Raw genomic sequence first — 23,089 nt, 5'->3', positions numbered from 1 at the left:
TCCCCCATGTACCCTCAAAATCGTGGGGGAAGGTCCTTTCCTCCTTCTTCAGGAAATGAGCCACAAAATAGCTTCTCCTGTAACCTCCTCTCTCCTGGAGACAAAAGGGTGGCTGGAAGTGACTTCCGGTCCTCTAGAAACCATGGATACATGGGTTTTAACCTATTAGTATTCACAGATAATGGAAACGGGTGTCTATTAGAATATGCGTGGATATGCAGAACCGCAAATAACAAGGTTCTCCTATATTTGTTGTGCTCTACAGTTTCAGAATAGTAATTGTGTTCATTCTGTGCTGTTAACTTGATGACAAAACAGGCTCATAACAAGCCATGGCGTGTTGTGGTGTTTGAACTGAAAATGATAGTTCCAGCAATAATTCCACTTTGGAAGACAGCAGTTGGAGGAGATGCACTATAGAAATGAGTGCTGAGCAGATGGAAAATGAAAGCAAAGGAGCACCTCGAAAGCAGTTCTAAGCCCATATGTGGGATTCTTTTCTGCTTTGTTTGCTAAATGTGGAAGCAATATTGTTTGGAAAGTAAAATATTCTGTCTTGAATTGCTGATATGGTTTTTATTGGTAATCTAACATGTGAATCATCCTGTCATACCACTGCCCATATGTGTGGCAATATGTTTCTTGTATAACATGGCTCCAAATCAGGAACTGGAAAGAGACTGGCTAGGCAAGAGCATCTTAAAAATAAGTCTGGCACCAAGGTGATTCACCAATGAGAACTGGCAGTTATTGGTCTTTATAGAACACAATAAGAGCACTGACCTTTTCCATGGTATAGGAGATCATCCTGTACAGTGGGTTGGTTGATATTCAGATGTGCTCTGAGACAGGACTAAATTAAGCTCGGTAGCGCAAAAACCCCAGTTCCAGTCCTGCTCTCCAACATTCAGGCTAGCTGGGGGAACTAAGATGGCGATGTGAAAGCAGCTGATCCGGTTAGCTCCGTTCAGTGGGAAATTTCTTTTTGCCCTTATGTTTGGATTTGCGTGCGTATTTATTTATTTATTTATTTACTTACTTATTTATTTATTTATTTATTTATTTATGGTCTGCTTATGCTGTCTTATGTTTGGATTCTCCTAGAAGAGGAGATATTTAGTTTTGGGGTTCCCCCCCCTTTTCCTTCTTAAACTCTGCTCTTATGAATTTGCAGTTTGCCTCTCGGAGGAGTTATACACTTAATCAGCCGGAGCACCGTTGATCAGTTGGCTGACTGACTGGTTGCTCAGTTTTTGTTTGTTCTTAGATAATTTGGTTTTTACTAAAGGACAACAGATTATTTTCTGCTGAAAACTTCTGAGCTAACTTCAACAATGGGCCAGAAAAGAAAAAAAGCAGCATATCAGCCCAGAAGTGCAAGGATGAGTGAAAACTTCGAAGCAGACACGTTTGGATACATTTATGGCAACGAAGGATAGCAAGACATCAAAAGAGCCTGTAAGTTTGCATTACTCTGTTTCCACATCGAATAGATTTGCACTCTTGAAGCAACAGGAACTTGACCTAATCGAAGCAGCAATAGTTAACCTACCTCCTGCACCCGTTGGAGGGCTGGATCCAAGCAAGTGCCCCAGGTAATCGGTAGATTTTATCAGAGATCAATGTATATTAACAGCTCGGACCGTTCTTGCAGTATTTGAAAACTTAAACTCAATTAGCCAGAAGGTTGATTGTTTTATGGCTTCAGTTGACGCCCTTGTGCAAAAGCATTCATCTAGTATAGCTAGCTTTATCACAAAGACTTCTGTGAACAGAAATGCTGCGGGCATAGGGAGTGATTCTGGGAAGATGTCTGGTACCAGAATTCTTCAGATTTAAACAGGTTGCACTTCAGATAATTATTAATAAATACAGTGTGTGAAGGTGCTGGTCCACTTGGAAGGCTATTAAATTCCCTTTAGGTCAGTTAATGTTATCCTCAAGAGTGTTGGGGGAGGAAGTTATGTCATACCCATGGCGGCCGCCTAATTTTTGAACTCCTCATCCCAGGATTGTATCAAAGCTTTTAAAGGCATTAATGTATCCATTATCATAATGAAGCACAGCTTCTGCTAAATGAGTTGCAGAAAGTCAAAGCAGATATTCTAACACAAATGCAATCATTACTGCAACCTTTGCAGCAACTTGAGAACTTGAGCAAAAAACTTCAGATATTGCCCAGACAGCAGAAACAGCTGTGGAAGTACGTACTACCTTACAGTCTGAAATACAAATAATGCAGAAAAATGAAGTAGACTAACTTTTTCACATTGAAAATTTTGAAAACCAATTTAAAAGGGACTCGATCTAATTCAGAGGTTTTGAAGAGAGGATACAAGGCGGGGATATTATCTCTTTCCACATGGTTAAAAAAAGAGTTGCATTTGGAAGCTGGAATCTATCTGGTTATAATAAACACATATTGAATGGGCTCCCCTCCCATAAATGCAGCACAACTACCATGGGACATAGTTGTAAAATTTCTGGATATGCATACAAAAAATAAAACATTGCAAGAAGCTAGAAGACATGGATCCTTGCAATATTTGAATAAACCTATACAAGTTTTTTCAGACCTATCTCCAGAAACCTTGAAACAAAGAAGAACAATGTGTCCTGTAACAGAAGCATTAATAGCAGCAAATATCCCTTATAGATGGCGCTTCCCCTTCTCACTTCAAATTCATTATAAGGAAACAGTGCTGACAGCCAAAGGTTTAGAATCCGATATAGACCTTCTTTCTTCTTTTGGCTTCCAGATGAAACATAAGGACCGCCTCAAAAGAACCTAAAATGGAAAAAGCAATAATTGCCTAACACTATCTTTTTTTCTCCAAACTGAACTCCAGTGCTATATAACCTTGGAATCTGCAGTCTCCATCAAAATAGTACCAGAAAAAAATGAAACAATTACATGTGGACTCAAAAATATATCATTTGAATGGGGTATATATGGTAATCCACATCTCTCTCATCTCTATATCCCTACTAGCAGTGGCCTGAACAACACAACTGCTATACTGAAAAATATGAGAGGGTAACATATGCTTGATCAGCTGGATGATATATAAATTTAGATATATCCCTCTTCTCTTTACCTGGACAAACAGCTTTACAATTATAAAGGGAGCAAAGCACAAGATCCTGGCTCTTTGACGTTTATTGCTGTGTTCTACATCCTGCTATTTCAAGAAACCTGGACTGACAGTGAGTTAACTCTATTCGAGTATAAATCGTTGATCTTGGGCGCAGTCCCTGGAGAGGGTCGTGGTAGGCTTTGACGGGGTGGGGGTGTGATGGCTTCTACTGCTCTTCAGGTTAAGTTATCCCTTCATGGCACCATGGATCATTATGCTATGGCAGCCTTGTTAAAGGTTAGTGAAATCTCCTTGGTGTTGGTAAATGTTTATGTACCACCTGTTAGAATCCACGCTTGGGCAAGCACGATTTGGTCTGGATTGGAGGCCTTTGTAGGTGACATACAGTCCACGTATCATGGAGTTTACCTAATAGTGGCCGGAGACTTTAACGCTCAAATTGGAACAGATGATAAAACTCTTTTTGCCAAATTCCAGTGGTGTCCTCCTGATCAGGATCTGCCTCCCCGACTCCTAGTTAGACAATCTAAAGATATCATCATCATCATCATTATTTTTATTTATTTATTTATTTATTTATTTACATTTTATATTCTGCTCTTCCTCCAAGAAGCCCAGAGCGGTGTACTACATACTTAAGTTTCTCCTCACAACAACCTTGTGAAGAGGGTTAGGCTGAGAGAGAAGTGACTGGCCCAGAATCACCCAGCAAGTATTATGGCTGAATGGGGATTTGAACTCGGGTCTCCCCGGTCCTTGTCCAGCACTCTAACCATTTCTGTGATTTAAATCTACTCCAGACCTTTAGCAAGGCAGATTTGCACATGCTGAATTTGAGTGAATTCCCAGCAGAAATTATTCATTAGGCTGGCTCCAAACCCTCGCTTATCAACTTTACAGCTATATCTCGTAATTTAGCACCTCATATAAAGAAATTTCACATTATCAGTTGCCCGGAAAGTGATCATTTTCCAATGCACTTGATCATAGGGGGAAACTGCATTTGGACTGTAATCAGATTCCAGTTAGAGAGGAGGAGCAATGCCCACAGTGTGTGAAATGGAGTTCCAACCAACAAAATTTAGTAGCCACGGTTCTAAACTCACAGCAAGCTTGCAGTCTACGAACTGCTTTAATTACTAGGCCGCATGACTCTTGCGAGATCTCCATGTTAGAACATTATAATAAATTGGCTCAGTTATTACAGCCAGCACTTGCCACTATGAAACCCTTCTCTAATAAGGTGGGGAAACTGTTCTTTCATCCATGGTTTGATGCTGGTTGCAAAGAGGAGAATAAGAAACCTTATTAATGCATTTAAAATAAACGCTGAAGTTTCTACTATATATCTGGCCCAGGATTTGTTAGAAATGAAAAGACAGTACAAAAAACTATTAAGGGAAAAGAAAGCATTGGCCACTAGGGAGACCTGGGTTCAATTGATTGCTGCTACCAAAATTAAGAACACAGCAGTGTTTTAGCGCCTTGTATCACAATCTATGGGGAGGGTACCCATCAGTTCATCTTCATTTATACGAGCTGCCTGGGATATGGGAGCATCACTTCTACATATCGTATACACTGGAAGGACCTAGCATGTTTTAGACTTGAACTAGATGTTGAACTTTTGCCACAATGGGCTCCTGTCATCTGCTCTGAAATTGAGGGGCTGGTGAAGCAATTTAAGTCTAGTAAGGCCCCAGGAAACGATTTTATAACAATTGAGGTAATACATAATAATTTGGAGTGGTGAGCCCCAGTATTAGCCCCTCTTCTTACTTATATAGATTGCACTGCTAATGTACCCAAAGATTGGGGAGTTACAATCATAGTCCCTATATATAAAAAGGAGGAAAGGGATGAGCCTGGCAATTATTGCCCAATCAGTCTTCTGAATGTCTTCAGTAAATTATATGCCAAACACCTAAATGGAAAATTCCTGGACTGGCTTGAATCTAATACCGGTAATATTCTGGCGGCCAAGCAGGCTGGTTTCCTAGAGGAGCGCTCTCCTATTGACCAGGCTCACATTTTGTAACATATAGAAGTATACTAGCGGCCCAAAGGCTGCTTTGTATGCGGCTTTTACAGATCTGAGAGCAGCTTTTGACCTAATTTCAAGAGAAAAATTGTGGTCAAAACTCAGGGAATCTACCACAGATATGTGATTATTGTTTCTTATTTATAAATTACATGAAGATTCCCACCTGAGGGTGTGCTGCAGCACTAGAGGACATTTATCAACAGAAATTCCAACTCAAATGAGTGTTAGGCAGGGATGTATCCTGGCCCCGATTCTGTTTAATTTCTATATAAATCCCTTGGTGTCCCACCTGAATAAACCAGACATTCACCCACCCAAATTGGCAAATAAACATCTGCCAATCCTGCTCTATGCAGATGATATGGTCCTGTCAGCACAGACCCCAATTGAGTTGAAGTGGGCGTTTGCTTTGAAGCGGGTGCTTGCTTCACTGCTGAAGAAGCACTGGAAATTAACTACTCCACAACAAAGGTGCTGGTCTTCGCTAAACGACCCAAGGCCCACTCATGATCTATGAATGGCCATGCAATTGAACAAGTTAGAACCTTTAAATATCTGAGAGTTGTCTTCCACTCCTCAGGAGGGCGAAGAGCACACCTTAACCATGTGACGCAAAATGCCCAGCAGTCGGCCAACACTATTAGATCTTTTTATTTCATCAGGGGAGCTCTCTTCATTCTGGCCTACCGTAAAGCTTTTTGCAGCTAAAGTGGGATGGCTCATGACTAGCTGTGCTGGACATCAAATGGCTGAACCACCTTGTATTCAAGAAGACCTTCCGCATAGAATCCCTTCAGACAATCAAGGAGGCAGAGCAAGCATGCGATTGCCTAGCCTCTATAGACCTTTCAGAAGCATATCTCCAGGTACCAATTCTCCCAGCACATCAGAGATTCCTATGGTTCTGCTATGATTGCCACCATTTTCAATATAGAACAATGCCCTTTGGCCTCGCTTTGGCCCCTTGGGTCTTTATGAAGATCATGGTGGCACTCATCACCCACATGCACCTGAGGGGCATCCACATTCATCAATTTTTGGATGACCTCTTGATTCATTCTTGAAGTATGAATATAACAAACCAGGCAGGATGTGCAGACCACCCTTCAGATTAGAAGTGCTCATGGCTTCCTTGTGAGCCACCTGATGCCCTCCCAGTCCCTCCAACATCTTGGAGCTCTATTCAACACTGCCCATGCCACCATCTCTCTTCCCCATGACTGCAGGGGAAAACTGTCTCTTCTGGGGAAGGCCCATGTGGACCTTATGGTCCTGGTGCAAGTCCTGGGCTCTCTGATCACATGCCTCAAGTGTACCCCGTTGGCCAGATGGCACTCATGCCCCCTACGGTGGCATCTACTTCCCTTCAAGATCTCATCTTGATGTGGGTGCACAAGCTTCTTCCTCTGCTGGTCCTTCATGTCGCTGTCCCTGGCAATGCTCAAGGGCCTCCTTCTGGAGGAGCCATCTTGGATCATTCTCACCACCTACATCAGCCTCTTGGGGGTGGGGAGCACACTGCCACAACCAATACGTCCAAGGCAAGTGGACAGCCAGTGAGGGGCAATACAATATCAACTGGCTGGATCTCCGAGTGGTGAGATTAGCCCTGCTACGCTTCTCCCACACTGTCCAGAAAACATCCCATTTTTCCCCATGGATACCAACGTTGGTTGGGTGGTAGGGCATGATAGTTGCTACCTACCACCCAACTCACAAAAGAAATGGGCAAGCGGGTGACTCTTAATCGTTCACCAAAACCCCCATAGGATCTTATGAGGTTTTGGGGAAAGGTCGCCTGCTTGCGCATTTATTTTGTGGGTTGAGTGGTAGGTCACACCCAACATGTCCTACCACCCAACCCATGTTGGTGTCCCTACCCATAGGGAGCAGTGGGGTGTTTTGAGGTTCCCTATAGTCGAAACACTCAACATTTTGAGTTGTTTCAGCTGTTTGCCTTTTGTTTGGAGCTTGAAACAGAATGCAAAATCCGTTTTCATGTACATCCCTATAATCTGTCATGTTGGTTCTCTGGACATTTTGTTTTCTGTTTTAATATAGGTTTTGTCTACTCTTTTTATATAGTGAATTTAGTTTTAACTTGTTTGCACATGTCTGTCTAATTTTGGTTTTTGCAAGTCGAGTAATACAACCCATGTTAAAAGAAAATTGACAGCATAAACTGATTTTAAGGTAAGAATTAAACTACCCTCTGAGTTAGGATCTGCCCTAATTAGTGATGAGTTAAAAGGTTAAATGTGGCTACCAGTATCTCTTGTCAAGTTGTCCAGTTTGTTCATTTTTAAATGCTGTGCCAGGTAGCTGCTAATACAAATACCATTTTGTCAAGCCAGCCAGTTGTGTAAGAGCACAATTTAAGGCGAGGATCTCTGGAATGTAAATGGCTATGCTGATTTGCCCTTGGTTCACATTATGTAACAGAAAAAGTTTCAACCCTATTAAATGGGGGATGCGGAAACCAGCTAGCCTTGAAATGATTATCTTTCCAAAGCTCTCTTAGTGTGTGCTCTGCTCTGGATAGTGTATTAAATATAAAACAAATGCAAAATAAAGAGCTTCAACAGAGAATAATTCTTGGTTGGGACAAAGCAATTCCAGATACTTGCTAATACTTGCAATCTTCTTCATTGTTATTAAGAAATGAGAAAGAAGTGTTTCATCAAAGGTGAAATCTAATATCTTGTCTACAAAGAAGTAGGCAGCATTTTTTGAGGGGCGAGGAACCACAATACCTTTATTAGGACTAACTAAATACTCAAAGGTAGTGAGCAAGCTTGAATTTAGAAGCTTGCTTTTTTAGTTCAGTTATTTCTTGAGAAAGTAAACAAAAAGCAGTTGCTTCTCTAGAGGGCACAAACCTGTATTTAAAACCCACCTTGAGTGCCTATTGGCCAAAAGCAAGCATATAAATAAAAAATAGTCACACTTGATTTCTGTAAGAGTGAATAAAAGTTGGTAATTACAGAGTAGAAATGGTGAACTGTTGAGTCTGAAACTGAACATAAAGATGGCATCTGTGCTGAGTGATGTTAGTGTTCTCCTGTGGAAAATGCATATTTAAGAATAAATTATTCTATTGGTTCCCTACAATTGTAGCTAGCTGCATGTAGATCAGTAATGCACACTGCAAATTTGTAATACACCTTTGAGATCTTAACCAAAAGAGGGATTGGTAGTTTAAAAAAATAAAACTTCTGCTTAATAAGCATTCCAAGATAAGTGTTGTATGTATAAAATACAAACTTTTAAATGAGTCAGAAGTGTGGATAAGCCCTAATAATAAAAAATGTTTTGTTTCTGGACTTGCTTAGTCTCATCTTCTCTCCCCACAACCACACTGTTTATTCCTTTGTCAAATTTTTGCTATTACCTTCTTCACCCATCTCTTTTGGGTGTGATATATGGTATGAATAGTTCCATAATTTAATTATCTTAGCCAGCATGCATGTCCTGGATTTGGCGGTGGAATTCTTGCAACACATTGTGTGAGAGTTCCGCCGCCGAAGGGCGAGAGTTGCGGGCAAGAAAAAATGGCAGTGGGCGGTATTGACGGCCGCAAAACAGCCTGAGGAGGCAGGCTCGGCAGGCTGTTGGGAGGCGGTGGGACAGCCTGGCCAAGTCAGGCTGTCCTGGGAAAGGACAAGGCAGCAGCACAGAGGAGGCGCCAGCAAGAGGGGTGAGTGGGAAACAGGCAACAGTGCGAAGCCCCGGGCTCCCATTGGAGGCTGGGGTGGGAGGGAAATGGGCGGTTGGACTTCGCCACCTGGGAGGAGGTTCCCTGTTTGCCACCCGCTGAGGTAAGATGCACAGTGCGGCGGGGGGAGGAGAGGAACGGAAGGGGAGGGAGGGCAAGAGAGTGGGGGAGGAGGGAGGGGGAAAGGGGCAGGAGGGGAGGGCAGGGGCAAGAGAGGGGAGCAGGAGGGAGAGGGAGGACAAGAGAGTGCGGGGCGGGAGGGAAGGGGAGGGAAGGCAAGAAAGTGTGGGGGAGGGAGGGCAAGAGAGTGGGGCAGGAAGGAGGGAGAGGGAGGCAAGAGAGTATGGGGCAGAAGGGAGGGCAAGAGGAGGGAACAACCGGCCCCCAAAAGCGCACAGATAGGCTAGTAGTTCCATAATGCAGTTGCAATCAGTGGGAAGCTAGACCTGTGTGTTTAATACATGCAATCCAGCCTGTGATTCAGTTGCAGCAAGGGATGGGGCATTTGAGTAGAAGCTTAAATATTTGTATGTATAAAGTTTGAAACCAATTTCATTAACTCTTTAAAAGCTTCTGTACTAGTAAGTACATTATAACCAAAGCCCTTTTAAATACTTACTATGACCAGAGTGTCACTTAGGATCTTTCTGCTGAATACCTCTGACTGTAGCAGAATATTTATTATCTGCCAACTTGTTTGTAGCCTCAAGTTCCACTTACCAGAACGAATTCAGGATTTTTTGCTGACAATGGAGTCTTGTACACCTGTATTAACCACGAAACATTTTAGTTTTGTAACTTGACAAGTTGAAAGGTTGGTCTATTATAGACAAACATGTGCTTCCTTTGAATAATCCTGACCGGAGAGTCACAACTGGATCTATTTCTGAGTAGATATTCACTTAAAGCAAAAAAACCTCTGGTTTATAATATAATTATGGGTGTGACAGTTCCAAAAAGCAAGGGGATTCGATGTTCATGCCATGGGGGGATAAGTCAATTTTGAGATATTGTACTGGCTTACAAAATGACAACCATGTTAACACAATTGGCTAGGTTCTCTATTCTACAATCTGGTTTTCCATGCCACTACCTGCACAGGCTATGTAACAGCACTCATCATATGCTCAAAGGAACATGTTAACAAATTTTTCTTATACATTGCTGTCACATTAATCTGCAAATTTTTCTGTTGCCATCAGCCTACATGTAAACTATCTTCAGGAAACACTTTCTACATTTATTTATTTATCAAATTTGTATGCTGCCCTAAACTTCTGTCTCTGGGCGGAAGTTTGACTTGTCTGCCAAAAAAGCCCCTGAACACTGTAGAGAGATCTGGGAGTGTTCTAGGGTACACATTCAATTCATACTGGTACTGATTCACCATTGCTCTGTTAGTTGTATGTTCTAGACAGTGCGAGTTGAAAGGGTTTTTTTCCTTCCTGCAGTTTATCTGTATTTATCTTGGTTTTAATATTGATGCCACGAGGGAACTGGTCCTCCTAGAACCTGTTAGGCCTTGAAAGAGAAGGCTAGCAAGCTTGTTTCTGTATTTTGAACTCTGCCCATTTTATTTACCACACTACTGAGTTCTGATATTGTGTTTGAAAGACAGAGGGTTTAGTGACTGGGAGTGGACCCAGTCACACAAGCTTAAACATCTTATTTTGGTGGCATCAGAAGGTTAGGCTGAGGGCTTGCTGCAGTCAAGCCCTCATAGTGGCATACAGACTAAACAGAACACCATCTCTAGTAGTTGCACATTGCAGGGAAGGATTGGTTGTGGTGGACAAACTGTCTTTCCAGGGTAATTGTTGCCCATTACTGATGAGCACTTCGGAAACTTCAGTTTCTTGGAACACCAGCTGAAAATTACCTTACTTTTTCTAAGTAAAATGCCCACTTAATTTAGCAGCTTTGCAACTCTTAACTATACTAGGGTGGGCCAAGAATGTGTCATGTTATGGATGATACTCAATTATTTGCCTGAATCCCAGCTAGAACACAAGTTGCCAAGGTGTGTGACTGGGCTTCTAAATGGTGAGCCAGTGGCTCAAACTGTAGGATCTACTGTGGGCTATAGATTGTTATAGATTTTTAGAATACCATATTAGCAAATTCCATTCCATGCTAGAACTCTGCACCTGCGATTCTCATGGATGTGAGAATCACAGGTTTGCCTGGAGGTGTGTGACTTGTCCAGAAGCTTAGAGCTTTTCTGCTCTGGATGCTTATTGGAGATCAGTTCCGACTTCTGATATTAGTGGCACCAACATTTCATAGACGGTTCTTGAAACTCATCTTTTCTGTATGTACTTGATGCTATCCACTGTGATAGCATATAGTATTATAGTCATTCCTGTGTAGAGGGATGGCCAACAAGCACCCCTGGGGTTCGTTTTGACCCCCAAGCATGCCTCTCCCAACTATACAACTTGGATGCCTTCACAGATATGAACCAGTGTGTGTAGTTTTAAAGGCTGGAGAAGGAACTAGGATGTAAAAAACTTAAATCAGGGAAAGACTTCCAATAAAGATAATCCAGTTCCTTTAGGTTGCAGAATGCCATTCCAGTTAAGAAAGAAACAACTATCTGTCTTTATTGACATCCCACACTAAGCTAAATTTGGTGAGCCAATGCTATATCAAAATGAAGCAATTTCATGTACAGTTACTAGTGAGAGTAAATAAGGTGTGTTAATGAGGGAGGGAAGAACTTATAAGCACTAGGTGGCAAGTGTGGGCAGGATTGGGACCAGCTCCTGAGTGACTCAGCAGTTCCTCGGGTCACCTGCTCAACTTTGGGCTTTATAGGAATGCTGCCTGTGACTTCAGGTTGCTAGAAACCCAGCAGAGAGAGAAAGAGGGGGAGAGTCCATCTGCTTCTCACTCAGTGCTGCCTGGGGTGAGAGATCAGGTGGGTGCTGGGGTTCTTTCTGCTGTTGCCTGCCTGCTTCTGCTTCCTCTGTGCGGTTGCAGCCTCGGGTTAACATCTGTGGGGAGTGTGGGCAGGATTGGGACCAGCTCCTGAGTGACTCAGCAGTTCCTTGGGTCACCTGCTCAGCTTTGGGCTTTATAGGAACGCTGCCTGTGGTGAGGTCCAGGCTGTTTGGCTCAAGATCCCTCGTGGCCTTTGAGAGTGGGGCTGAGGGGTTGGTTTGTGCTAAACCTCTCTGCAGATATGTGTTTGGGCTCTCTTGAGGGGGATGGTGCTGGGGGTGTGCCCGGAAGTTTTGGAGCAGCTATTATTGTAGTGGTGGGGAATAGAAGAATTGGTGCTGGCAGAGCAGCTGGCCATTACAGGGGAAGGGAAATCAGTAATTTAGTAACTGTTTCCACTGCCAACTGCTCTGTCAACTCTCAGGCCCCAGGGAGCAGCTCCAACGACACACAGACTTTGGCCTTGCTCCTCTGCAATGCCAGGTCAGTTCAGAATAAGTCCGAAATTGTCTACGATTTGATCATGGATGAGGGAGCTGACCTGGCATGTATAACTGAGACCTGGTTGGGGGAGGTGAGTGGTCCAGTGTGGGCTCAGCTTCTCCCACCAGGTTACTCTGTCATGGAGTAGGCTAGGGGACGTGGCGGGGGATGGGGTGGAGTGGCTGTGGTCCATAAGAATACCATCTCCCTTACCAGAGCCCCTGTGAGACAGTTGACTTATATTGAATGCATATTTTTGAGGCTGGGAACTAGGGATAGATTGGGGATTCTGTTGGTGTACCGTCCACCCCACTGCCCAACTGGCTCCCTAACTGAGCTGACGGAGCTGGTCACGGAGTTGGTGGAGTCTCCTAGACTTTTGGTGCTGGGGGACTTCAATATCCACTTTGGGGCTGGCTTGTCTGGTGAGGTCCAGGAGTTCAGAGCGGCCATGACAACTATGGGCCTATCCCAATTAGTTTCTGAACCAACTCATGTTGCCGGCCATGCACTCAATTTGGTCTTTTGTTCAGATCAGGGGGGTGTTCTGTGGGTGGAGGATCCTGTCGTTTCCCCATTGTCATGGATGGACCACTACCTGGTTAAGGTTGGTTTCACAGCCGCAATCCACTCCTGCAAGGGTGGTGGACCTATTAGGATGGTCCATCCAAAAAGGCTGCTGGACCAGTAGGATTTCAAAAGGCTTTGGAGTGGAGGAAAACTTGGCTCGAATCTGACAGGATGCAGCATGTGACAATTTTGAAGACTTATGCGGTGGCGGTGCGTGCAGCGAAAAAGAGATTTTGGTCTGCCCACACTGAGGCTGCAGGTTCGCGCTCAGCAGAGCTATACCAAGTTGTGAGGAGTTTAGTCTCTGATCCTTCTAATCAGTCCCCGTGGTTGTTCTGCTGTGATGTTTTTAATGTTTTTTTTGTGAACAAGATCTCCTGTATTCGGGCCGACTTGGACTCCACTATTTCTGCAAGGTCTATGGAGGAAGTGTCCATTAATCCCTCTTGCAGTATTAGATTGGATCAGTTTCAATCTGTGACTCCTGAGGATGTGGACAAGCTGCTTGGGGCGGTGCAGCCTACCACCTGTTCTCTGGATCCTTGCCCAACTTGGCTGCTTCTATCTAGCAGGGAGATTGTTGGAGGTGGCATAGATGATATGAAAAATGCATCGCTGAGGGAGGGGAGGGTGCCTCCTTGTCTGAAGGAGGCAATGGTTAGACCACTCTTAAAGAAGCCTTCCCTGGACCCCTTAGCAATGGATTTTTATAGGCCAATCTCCCCTGGTTGGGCAAGGTGATTGAGAGGGTGGTGACCGACCAGCTCCAGGCAGTCTTGGAGGAAACCGATTATCTAGACCCATTTCAAACTGGCTTTAGAGCTGTCTATGGGGTTGAGACAGCCTTGGTGGGCCTGATGGATGACCTTTACTGGGGAATCAACAGAGGGAGTGTGACTCTGCTGGTTCTTCTGGATCTCTTGGCGGCATTCGATACCATCAACCATGGTATCCTTCTGGATCGCCTGGGAGAGTTGGGGATAGGGGGCTCTGCTTTGCAGTGGTTCCACTCCTATCTCTTGGGTAGATTCCAGATGGTGGAGCTTGGTGACAGTTGCTCCTCAAAACGAGGGCTGTTATATGGAGTCCCTTGGGGCTCCATTCTGTCACCAATGCTTTTCAATATCTACATGAAACCACTGGGTGAGGTCATCAGGAGTTTTGGTGCTGGGTGTTATTAGTATGCTAATGACACCCAAACCTCTTTTTCATCTTCAGAAAATGGCACCCATTCTCTATATGCCTGCCTACAGGCAGTAATGGGCTGGATGAGGGATGATAGATTGAAGCTGAATCCAAGCAAGATGGAGGTGCTGATTGTGGGGGTTCAAAATCTGAAGGATGAGTTAGATCTTCTTGTGCTGGATGGGGTTACACTCCCTCAGAAGGAGCAGGTGTGCAGCTTGGGAGTACTCCTGGACCAACACCTCACCCTGGTATCTCAGGTGGAAGCTATCCAGGAGTGCTTTCTATCAGCTCCGGCTGATTCAACAGCTGAGCCCATTCATTGAAGAGGATGACCTCAAAACAGTGGTGCACCAGCTGGTAACCTCCCAGCTTGACTATTGCAATGCACTCTACGTGGGGCTGCCTTTGTACATAGTTCAGAAACTTCAGTTAGTTCAGAATGCTGCAGCCAGATTGGTCTCTGGGGCAACCCGGAGAGACCATATTATGCCTGTTTTGAAACGGTTACACTGGCTGCCAATATGTTTCTGGGCAAAATACAAAGTGCTGGTCATTACCTGAACGGCTTAGGTCCGAATGGCTTAGGTCTGAGTTATCTTAGAGAATTATCTTAGAGAGTGCCTTCTTCTTCATGATCCCCACCGCACGTTAAGGTCATCTGAGGAGGTCCGTCTCCAATTACCACTGGTTCATCTGGTGGCGACTCAGAGGCAGGCCTTCTGTGTAGCTGCTCCTGGGCTGTGGAATGCACTCCCAGCAGAAATCCGGAATTTGAATTATTTACTGGCCTTCCAGGTTTTTTTTTAATAGTTGTAATTGGTTTTAATGTTGTACCCTGTTTTTCAGGGTTTTTTAAAATTGTGATTGTTTAATTACTGTTTTGTGATGTTTTAATTGTTCGTTGTTTTATACTGATTTATAATTTTTGTTTTAATTGTTAACTGATTTTAATGCTTTTGTTTAATTGTGAACCGCCCTGAGCCATTTTGGAAGGGTTGTATAAAAATCAAATAAATAAATAGGTGAGCTAATGCTATATCAAAATGAAGCAATTTCATGTACAGTTACTAGTGAGAGTAAATAAGGTGTATTAATGAGGGAGGAAAGAACTTATAAATAGATAAAATAGAGTAACATATTTACTAATAGTCTTAGCTTCCTCCCTCTTGCCATTCTTATCTGTTGCTACCACTTGGAGGGGCTTCTGCCATGTGCTTTGCTCACAACTGTCTGTACTCGTAAGTATTGATTGTCATCCATATCCTTTTGAAGTCAGTGGCAAAAGGTCTAGGGATAGCATATAATATGTGTTTAAAAAAGAGTTGCCCAGCACTGCATCACTGCTGACTTATGCTGCTCAACAAGTATCTATAGGCCTTGCTAAAAGGTACTGGCTTTTGACCTGAATGCTGTCCTATTTAAGTAGAAGCTCCCTAGTGATGCATACTTTCTATCTCTAAGGCCCTTATTATAGGGAAAGAGTAACTGCTTAAAACATGCATAGAGATACTAAACTGTACCTTGGAGAACAGGTTGGAGAGGGCATCTTCCAGAGAAAGCAAATTTTCTTTTATAACCATTTAGGTCAGATAATGCCAATCTCTGGCTATCTTTTTTTGTGACTCAAGATTATCTTTTTAACTAAGCATGTTTTGGAACAAAGCACTAATAATTCTCCTATCCCAAAGGACATCAATGCCTATAACGGTGATGAAGCCACGGAGAAGCTTCCCTTTCCAATAATTGCTGACTCCAAACGGGAGCTTTCAGTCCAGTTGGGCATGTTGGATCCAGATGAGAGAGACAAAGATGGTATCCCTCTCACTGCTCGTGTTGTAAGTATCCAGAACCCTAGCTTATGCCAGTAGCAGCTGAATTCCATTCTAGCTTAAGTAGATTGGCCCAGTAGGTTGGTGAACAGATAGTCCCTCACTTGAAGAAACCCTCCCTGGACCCTGAGGTCCTTGACAACTATAGGCCGATCTCCAACCTCCCTTTTGTAGTGAAGGTGTTAGAGAGGGTTGTATGTGCCCAGCTTGAGAGGGTCTTAGAGGAAACTGGTTATCTTAATTCTTATCAGTGGGGTTTCAGGCCTCGGCATAGCACAGAGACAGCATTGCTCGCTCTGGTAGATGACCTTCTTTGGGACCTTGATGAGGTAGTGTCTCACACTTGGTCCTCTTAGATCTCTCAGCGGCTTTTGACACTATCGATCATGCTATCCTCCTTGACCGCCTGTGTGAGTTGGGTATCGGGGGCACTGTCTTACAGTGGTTCCGTTCTTACCTTAGCGTACCTTAGCGGGCGTGTCCAGTCGGTGTGCATTGAGGACAGATGCTCTGACCCATGGCCACTCCTTTATGGAGTTTTCCAAGGTTCAGTTCTTGCCCCTGTCCTCTTTAACATCTATATGGAGCCACTGGGTCAGGTCATTTCCCAGTTTGGGGTGAGATTTCATCAATACGCTGGTGATCCTCAGCTGTATATTGCTATCCCAGACTATTCTGGAGATGCTGTTTCTGTGCTTACTCGATGCCTGGAAGCTGTTACGGTCTGGATGAATCAAAATAAGCTCAGACTGAATCCCACCAAGACTGAACTACTCTTACTCAGCTCTCGTACCGGTCAACAGCTGGATGTGAACCTTGTTTTAGATAGGGTGGCGCTGCCCCTGAATGAGCTTGTATGTGACTTGGGGGTCCTTTTGGATTCGCATCTCCTGCTTGAACAGCAGGTGGAGGCTGCAGCCAGAAGTGCCTTTGCTCAGCTCCATCTGATTCGTCAATTATGCCCTTACCTTGATCAGCAAGCATCAGTGACAGTGACCCATGCCCTTGTTATCTCCCGTCTAGATTATTGTAGCCCTCTAGGGTTACCTTTGAGGATGATCGGAAAGCTACAATGGGTCCAGAGTGCAGTGGCTTGTTTACTTATGGGTGCCAGAAAATATGACAGGATAACACCTCTCCTGCAGTCATTGCACTGGTTGCCTCTTCACTACCAAGATCAATTTAAGGTCCTGGCTTTGACTTTCAAAGCCTTACGGGGTTTGGCACCTGTTTACCTACAGACCTACCTCTCCCATCCAGTTATATCCTGTCCGGTCAGATCTGCTCAGATGGCCCTTCTGTCAGTCCCCGATTTCTGAGAGGTTCGGGGTGCTAGGACCGGTAAAAAGGCCTTCTCGGTTGCTGCCCCACTTATCTGGAATTCCCTTCCCCTGCAGATTCATTTCGCTCCTTCCTTGTCGATTTTTAAATCTCTTTAAAAGACTTTTCTTTTTCGCCAGGCTTTTACCCTGTAATTTACCTCCCCCTCCCCCGTTAGTTACTTTAGTTTTATTTAGAATGTAATTTTAATGCTGTCTTGTTTTGCATGCTTTTGTACACCACCCAGAGTCTTCGGAATGGGCGGCATTTCAAATAAATAAATAGTCCCTTACTCTTTATTCTGACATGATCCCATCAGTGGTTATAGTTGCAAGGCAATTGTAGCAAAATAACTGTCTATGATTCGCTAGTCTTGCTGTCCTGTGTTGTGTGAGTACTCTGAACAAGAGGCAGTATCTGCCAGGACATCTCCTGCACAAGCCGCACTGAAATGACTGGAAAATATACATAGGCTTACACAGGAAGAATGTCTACAGGATTGTTCTGGTTGGGTGTCCTTTTTGAGGAGCAGCTGACTTCTTTCAGGGATATTTAAAATTATTTGAGATGTTTCTGATGCCAACAGGTAAAAGTACCTTGTTGCCACCTTACCAAGTTAGAAGACAAGGATGGTGGCCACACAACTGCACACCAGAAGTCTGAATACAGCAGTTTCTATCAAATTACTCCTTCCTATTAAAAAGTAATGCCCCAAATGTATTTGTTCTTTGCCCTACAGAAAGTGCTATGCTAAAGAGACTGAGAACTATCATTTCAAATAAGTGGTTTGTGTGACATGACTTTTCAGGCTCTCATTCTGTGACTTTGTTTTTTAGGTGTTTGTTTTTGGCCCAGACAAGAAACTCAAACTCTCTATCCTCTACCCAGCAACTACTGGCAGAAACTTTGATGAGATTCTAAGAGTAATTGATTCCTTGCAGCTAACAGCTGCTAAGAAGGTTGCTACCCCTGTTGACTGGAAGGTAGTTATCTATACTTACTTCTATGGTTTGCTCAAATAAGACAGAAATTGTCAAAGGATAGTATGTTCCTAAATATTGTGGTTGTCTCGAAATGCAGCCTCTGCTTTCTGGGTAGAGAAGGAAGGGCTACAAAACAAATCAAACTAACTCAGGGAAAGCAGGGAGGTACTCCAGCAGTCTAGTGACTTCTGTGCAGTCATTCAACTCCTGAGAGCCCATTGCTGAAGGAGGATTACCACCCTCATGGTTGCTGAAGCATGCAGATGTGTCTCTGAAAACTCCGAAATCAAACAGGCCTTTCAGATATAACCTCTAAGGGGCAGACATAGGTCTTCTGTACCCTGCATAATAACGTTCCTTGTGTGGCTCTTGTTCCACCATCCTTGTCACTACCCCAGAATATAGCTTTATAACATTTTGGAAAGTAAAATCAAAATAAACAGTGCAGATGCACAATTTGGTCATATTTGGCCAGTTCCTAATTCTGGGCTGTACTTGTGCTTGTACAAAATAGAAATGAATTATTGAACTTGTCCAATATTACTGGTGGGAAGGAGAGGTATGCGAGAGAGAATTTCTGGTTACCTAGCCAAGTCTGGCTCTTGCACGTGTAATATAGACTATACATCTATATGCAGCATACAGTGGTCCCTCTACTTACGAAATTAATCCGTTCCGAATGCATATTTGTAAGTCGAAAAATTCGTAAGTCGAAAAGCGGTTTCCCATAGGAATGCATTGGGAACGGATTAATGCATTCCGGAGCCTAGAAAAAAGACCCAGACCCCCAGTAAGGCTTGCAAACTGCACAGGAACATTTCTTTTCAAGAATAAACAGGCAGTAAACAGGCAGGCAAGTCAAGGAAACCCCATCTAAAAATTTGTAAGTCGAGGAAACCCCATCTAAAAATTTGTAAGTCGAGGAAACCCCATCTAAAAATTTGTAAGTCGAAAAAACCGCATCTAAAACCGGATCTAAAACTGCCGTTTGTAACTCGAAAAATACTTATGTCGAGTAGTTTGTAAGTCGAGGGACCACTGTATAGGATTTTATAACTGTAGAGGCTTCCATTGTAATTCAGCTTAAATGAAAGGTTGTGCTCTGGGGGATAATAGTGGTTTTTTTTAAAAAAGCAATATGCATTTATGGACTGAAGATTCCACTGACAGATGGGAATAGGAAGGTCAAAGTTGTGTGAGTCTGCAACTGTTCTAATGTGCTACTTGATTCTGACTAAATCTCCCCCCCCCCCTTCTTTTCTTTTGAGCCTGGTGACCAGGTCATGGTAATCCCAAGCCTATCGGATGCAGAGGCCAAAACACTGTTTCCAGGAGGAGTTCGCACCAAAGAACTCCCATCGGGCAAGCAATACCTTCGTTATACTCCTCAGCCTCAGTAGCAACTGCAGAGAGATTGAGCAAACCAGAAAGCTGATCAAGGGGCTTTGTAGAACAAGCTGTTTCTGTCATGTGTGGACATGTTTTGAGGAGCTAAAATCAGAATAGCTAAGCCATTCTCCACACATAGTGGCTGAGTGTCCTTGGTCTGGCTTAGTTTTAGTCAGCCATAGTATAGGGTGGTTCTGTTCAGCCATGCAATTGGCTGTCCTGGATCTCTGCTTAGAGCGAAGTCTTCAATGCTGCTCATCTTGGAATGATTGATTTACTTTAAACGAATAATTGTATATTCTCCAGCCACATGTGTGCACTTGTTAAATGATTATCTCTTGTTAAATAAGTAGGGAAACAATTCCTTATGCTGCCAAATGCTCATAATTGAGCAGAGGTAGAAAATCTCAAAATAAGCCTCTGGTTCGAGGAACCATGCCATATCATCTAAAGGCTGCAAGGATCACTTGATAAAAGATTTCTTGGGCATAATCTCCCCCAGAAATAAATGTGAACTGATATGTTTCAGCAGTCATGTGCCTTTATTTCAAGTAAATTAATCTACTGCACTAATCAAAAGCACAATGTGGAAATTCTGCCTATGCTGTATTGGGGACACTAGACATACTGCTTTATTGTGTGAGGTGGGGGTGCATTTTCAACTGATCTTGTAACTCTGTTTGTTTTGGCTCCTTTGTTCAGCAAATAAAACTACCCTCTATGATGTGCAGGGTTATCTGCTGTTCATTCAGTGTTAAACGGTAGCACAACTTGTATGCAGGATACAATTGGATGTTGGCAAGAGTAGCTTTACAAGGTGGGGAATGCCATACTATTGCAGTACCTGCTCTCTGTGCCATTACAGTAATGTATCAAAAATACTGAATGGAAGCAATCTGACTGCACTGCAGAGGCTTCCGTAGAATACAGAATATTTCAAAACAAATACTACTCCTTCACATAATTACAAAATTGCACTCCCTAAGGTCGTCTTTCTGCTAGTGTTTATTTACCTTTCCACAACTGCAGAGAGCAACATAACTTTACACACCTGTTCACTAAGAACTTATCAACCCTTTGGAGAGGAAATTTTATATTCCTTATTATTCTTGGCATTGCCTGTTAGGGCCAAAACAGCCATGATGCAACAGATCCAGGATTGTATGTTCTGACCTTTTAGATTTATTTAAGGGAACAGAAGGAGGGTCTGATCCTAGCATCAGCACTGGGGAGGAGCCTTGCACCACTTTCATGGCACAAAACGTCTTCCCTCTGCCCAGTTAACCTTGAAATGAAAAAAATTATTTATTTATTTGATTTCTATACCGCCCTTCCAAAAATGGCTCAGGGCAGTTTACACAGAGAAACAATAAATAAATAAGATGTCTCCCTGTCCCCAAAGGGCTCACAATCTAAAAAGAAACATAAGACAGACACCAGCAGCAGTCACTGGAGGTCCTGTGCTGGAGGTGGATAGGGCCAGTTACTCTCCCCCTGCTAAATAAAGAGAATCACTACGTTAAAAAGGTGCCTCTTTGCCAAGTTAGCAGGGGTTATATATAGGCACCTGTATCTTTCAGTTGAGGAGAGGACAGATTGATACTGCCAGAAGCTCCTTCTCCACATTAAAGAGTTTAGCTACTGGAATGTTACATATGACTGTTCTACAATAGAAATATTTCATAAGAAGGTTATTGGGAGAGATGGTAACCGTGTTGGAAGCTACTCTGAGTCTGTTAACATCTAGTAATTTTAGGTGGGAGTCTGTTACTGCCTACTTTGACAGGGCTTATAACTATAACATGGAAAAGCCATTAAAACCCTAGTGTCAGCCTTAGGACTATTTTTTTAAATGCCTCTTGCAGAATATAATGAATCTTGAAATGGTTCTTGCTTAAATCGAGGAGAAAAACTGCAAACAGGCTCTAAAAGGCAAGGTTGGCTATAAACTAGGTGTTACATGCTTTATTCTTCCATACTGTATGGAGGAGTGGCAGCAGGAAGAAGAAATCGCTTTATAGAACTGTATAGTATGTGTTGGGCTACACCTTTTATGTCTTTCAGGAAAACTTAGAGCATGCTTTTGAGGTATAGGAGGGGGAAAGTTGTGTGGAGTTTTTTTGTGGGGGGTGTTTTGCTGAAATAAATCAGTTACATAAATTTGCAGAAATTTTGCAGGCTGTGTACAAGGGGTGTGTGTTTGTGTATGCAAAGAAATCTATCATAAGCCCATGTTGTGTTTGGTTGCATCCAAAAAGATTAAAAACTCTCTTGTTGCTTCAGCAATTTCATTTTGATAGAATACAAAGTTATCTGTTGGATGGAAATCCATGGATATATAGATAGAGATGCAAGTTTTGGGTGGTATAGAAATATTTTAAATATTTCTATATTTAGGGCATGATAGAGAACTCTTATGCCCAACATGGAGTGTTCTCTTACATCTCCAAAGAATGTTTTATTATTGGAATACGTTGTATATTCCTTCAGTTCAGACAAACTAACCAGATAACCTTAGAGTTAACTTTTTTAAAAGACAACAAAAATATCCTGTTGCCCTAATACCATACATTTGTTTTAAAAAGTTTTGAAGACCATATGTTACAGATAATATTAAAATATTACATATCTTTGTATGTGGGCTCCATGCAAAATTGATCATATTTGCATATTGATTGTCATTACCTTGACAGTTTCTTGGTGTATCTCGGGGAGGAGATCACATTAAAAGTTATCAAACTTAACTTGATTGTACTCACGGGGTGTAGCCAGCTTTGTGAAGATGGGAAGCATTATGTCTTCCAGCTGCTGCTTCTGATCCAGGAAGTCTTGCATGGTAGGTTCCTTATTGTTTTCAAGCCAGTCCGACTTGGCCTGGCAGGCCTTGAGAGAGGTATTCTACACAGAGAACAAAGTGGGAGGAAGTCCACCAGGGTGAGCAAGTAAGCTCTCCATTCACTGAATGATCATTGGCTTACCCACCCAAAATGTAGAGAAAGCAATCCATACTAACTCCTGTGTAGTCTGACAGCAAGGGAATCTCTACATTTAAGATTCTTTCTTGTTTAAAAAACAACTTGCCTTTATGCTCACTAGGGCTCTCAAGGCAGCTTACATCATAAAACCAAGTGAGCAAAGCATGCCAGCTGTGAGCTGTGCTTTCACTGAGCCAGGTCTCATTCATCCTGCTTCTTGAAAATACATTGCAGTCATAAAGGTTCTGACTATCTAGGGGACCCATGGTAGCATGAGAAAGGGAAGAAAAATCAACTCAGTGAGGTGGAACTTCAGTTTATTTTGTGTCACTTAGATTTTATCTTCAGAATCCATGCCAATCTAATCAAGATCTGAACCCTAAGTTTGAAGTTGACTTGTGTAGCTAAGTTAAGCCTAACCTTAGTTCTGTGTTATGTCCAAACCCACCCATGGAATAAACTGTAGGTTGTTTCTTTGCCGCCTCCTCTGAAGGCTGCTGCTTGCAGAGACCCTAGGCAATAGTGGCCACAAGACAAAGCTATTCTGAGCTG

General features: G+C 43.0%; 2 protein-coding genes across 7 annotated transcripts in view; one reads left to right on the top strand and one right to left on the bottom strand.

Annotated features, from left to right (window-relative positions):
• PRDX6 (peroxiredoxin 6) overlaps nt 1-20,286 on the top strand; it is a 33,132-nt gene extending 12,846 nt beyond the window's left edge. Inside the window, exons 3-5 of the mRNA XM_053243988.1 lie at nt 15,730-15,876; nt 18,027-18,173; nt 19,442-20,286. Coding sequence (XP_053099963.1) covers nt 15,730-15,876; nt 18,027-18,173; nt 19,442-19,573 — 426 coding nt within the window. The 3' untranslated portion in view covers nt 19,574-20,286. The remainder of the gene's footprint in view (nt 1-15,729; nt 15,877-18,026; nt 18,174-19,441) is intronic.
• The window catches only part of ANKRD45 (ankyrin repeat domain 45), a 44,724-nt gene continuing 22,701 nt past the window's right edge, over nt 1,067-23,089 (bottom strand). The window contains exons 5-8 of one of the 6 annotated variants that reach the window (XR_008305767.1): nt 22,322-22,460; nt 9,578-9,622; nt 8,127-8,203; nt 1,067-2,788 (exon numbers count right to left, since the gene is read on the bottom strand). Coding sequence is in view for 4 of the 6 variants with exons in the window: in XM_053243985.1 (XP_053099960.1) it covers nt 14,652-14,791; nt 22,322-22,460 (279 nt within the window). In the remaining 2 variants the exon portion in view is untranslated. Of the gene's footprint in view, nt 2,789-7,769; nt 8,204-9,476; nt 9,623-13,903; nt 14,792-22,321; nt 22,461-23,089 lie in introns of those variants that run through there. The other 5 variants (XM_053243987.1, XR_008305768.1, XM_053243986.1 and 2 more) reach the window with 5 other exon arrangements.

Source organism: Hemicordylus capensis, chromosome 4, assembly GCF_027244095.1.
Source record: "Hemicordylus capensis ecotype Gifberg chromosome 4, rHemCap1.1.pri, whole genome shotgun sequence".
Lineage (NCBI taxonomy): Eukaryota > Metazoa > Chordata > Lepidosauria > Squamata > Cordylidae > Hemicordylus > Hemicordylus capensis.
This window is presented reverse-complemented; position numbering and strand designations above follow the sequence as displayed.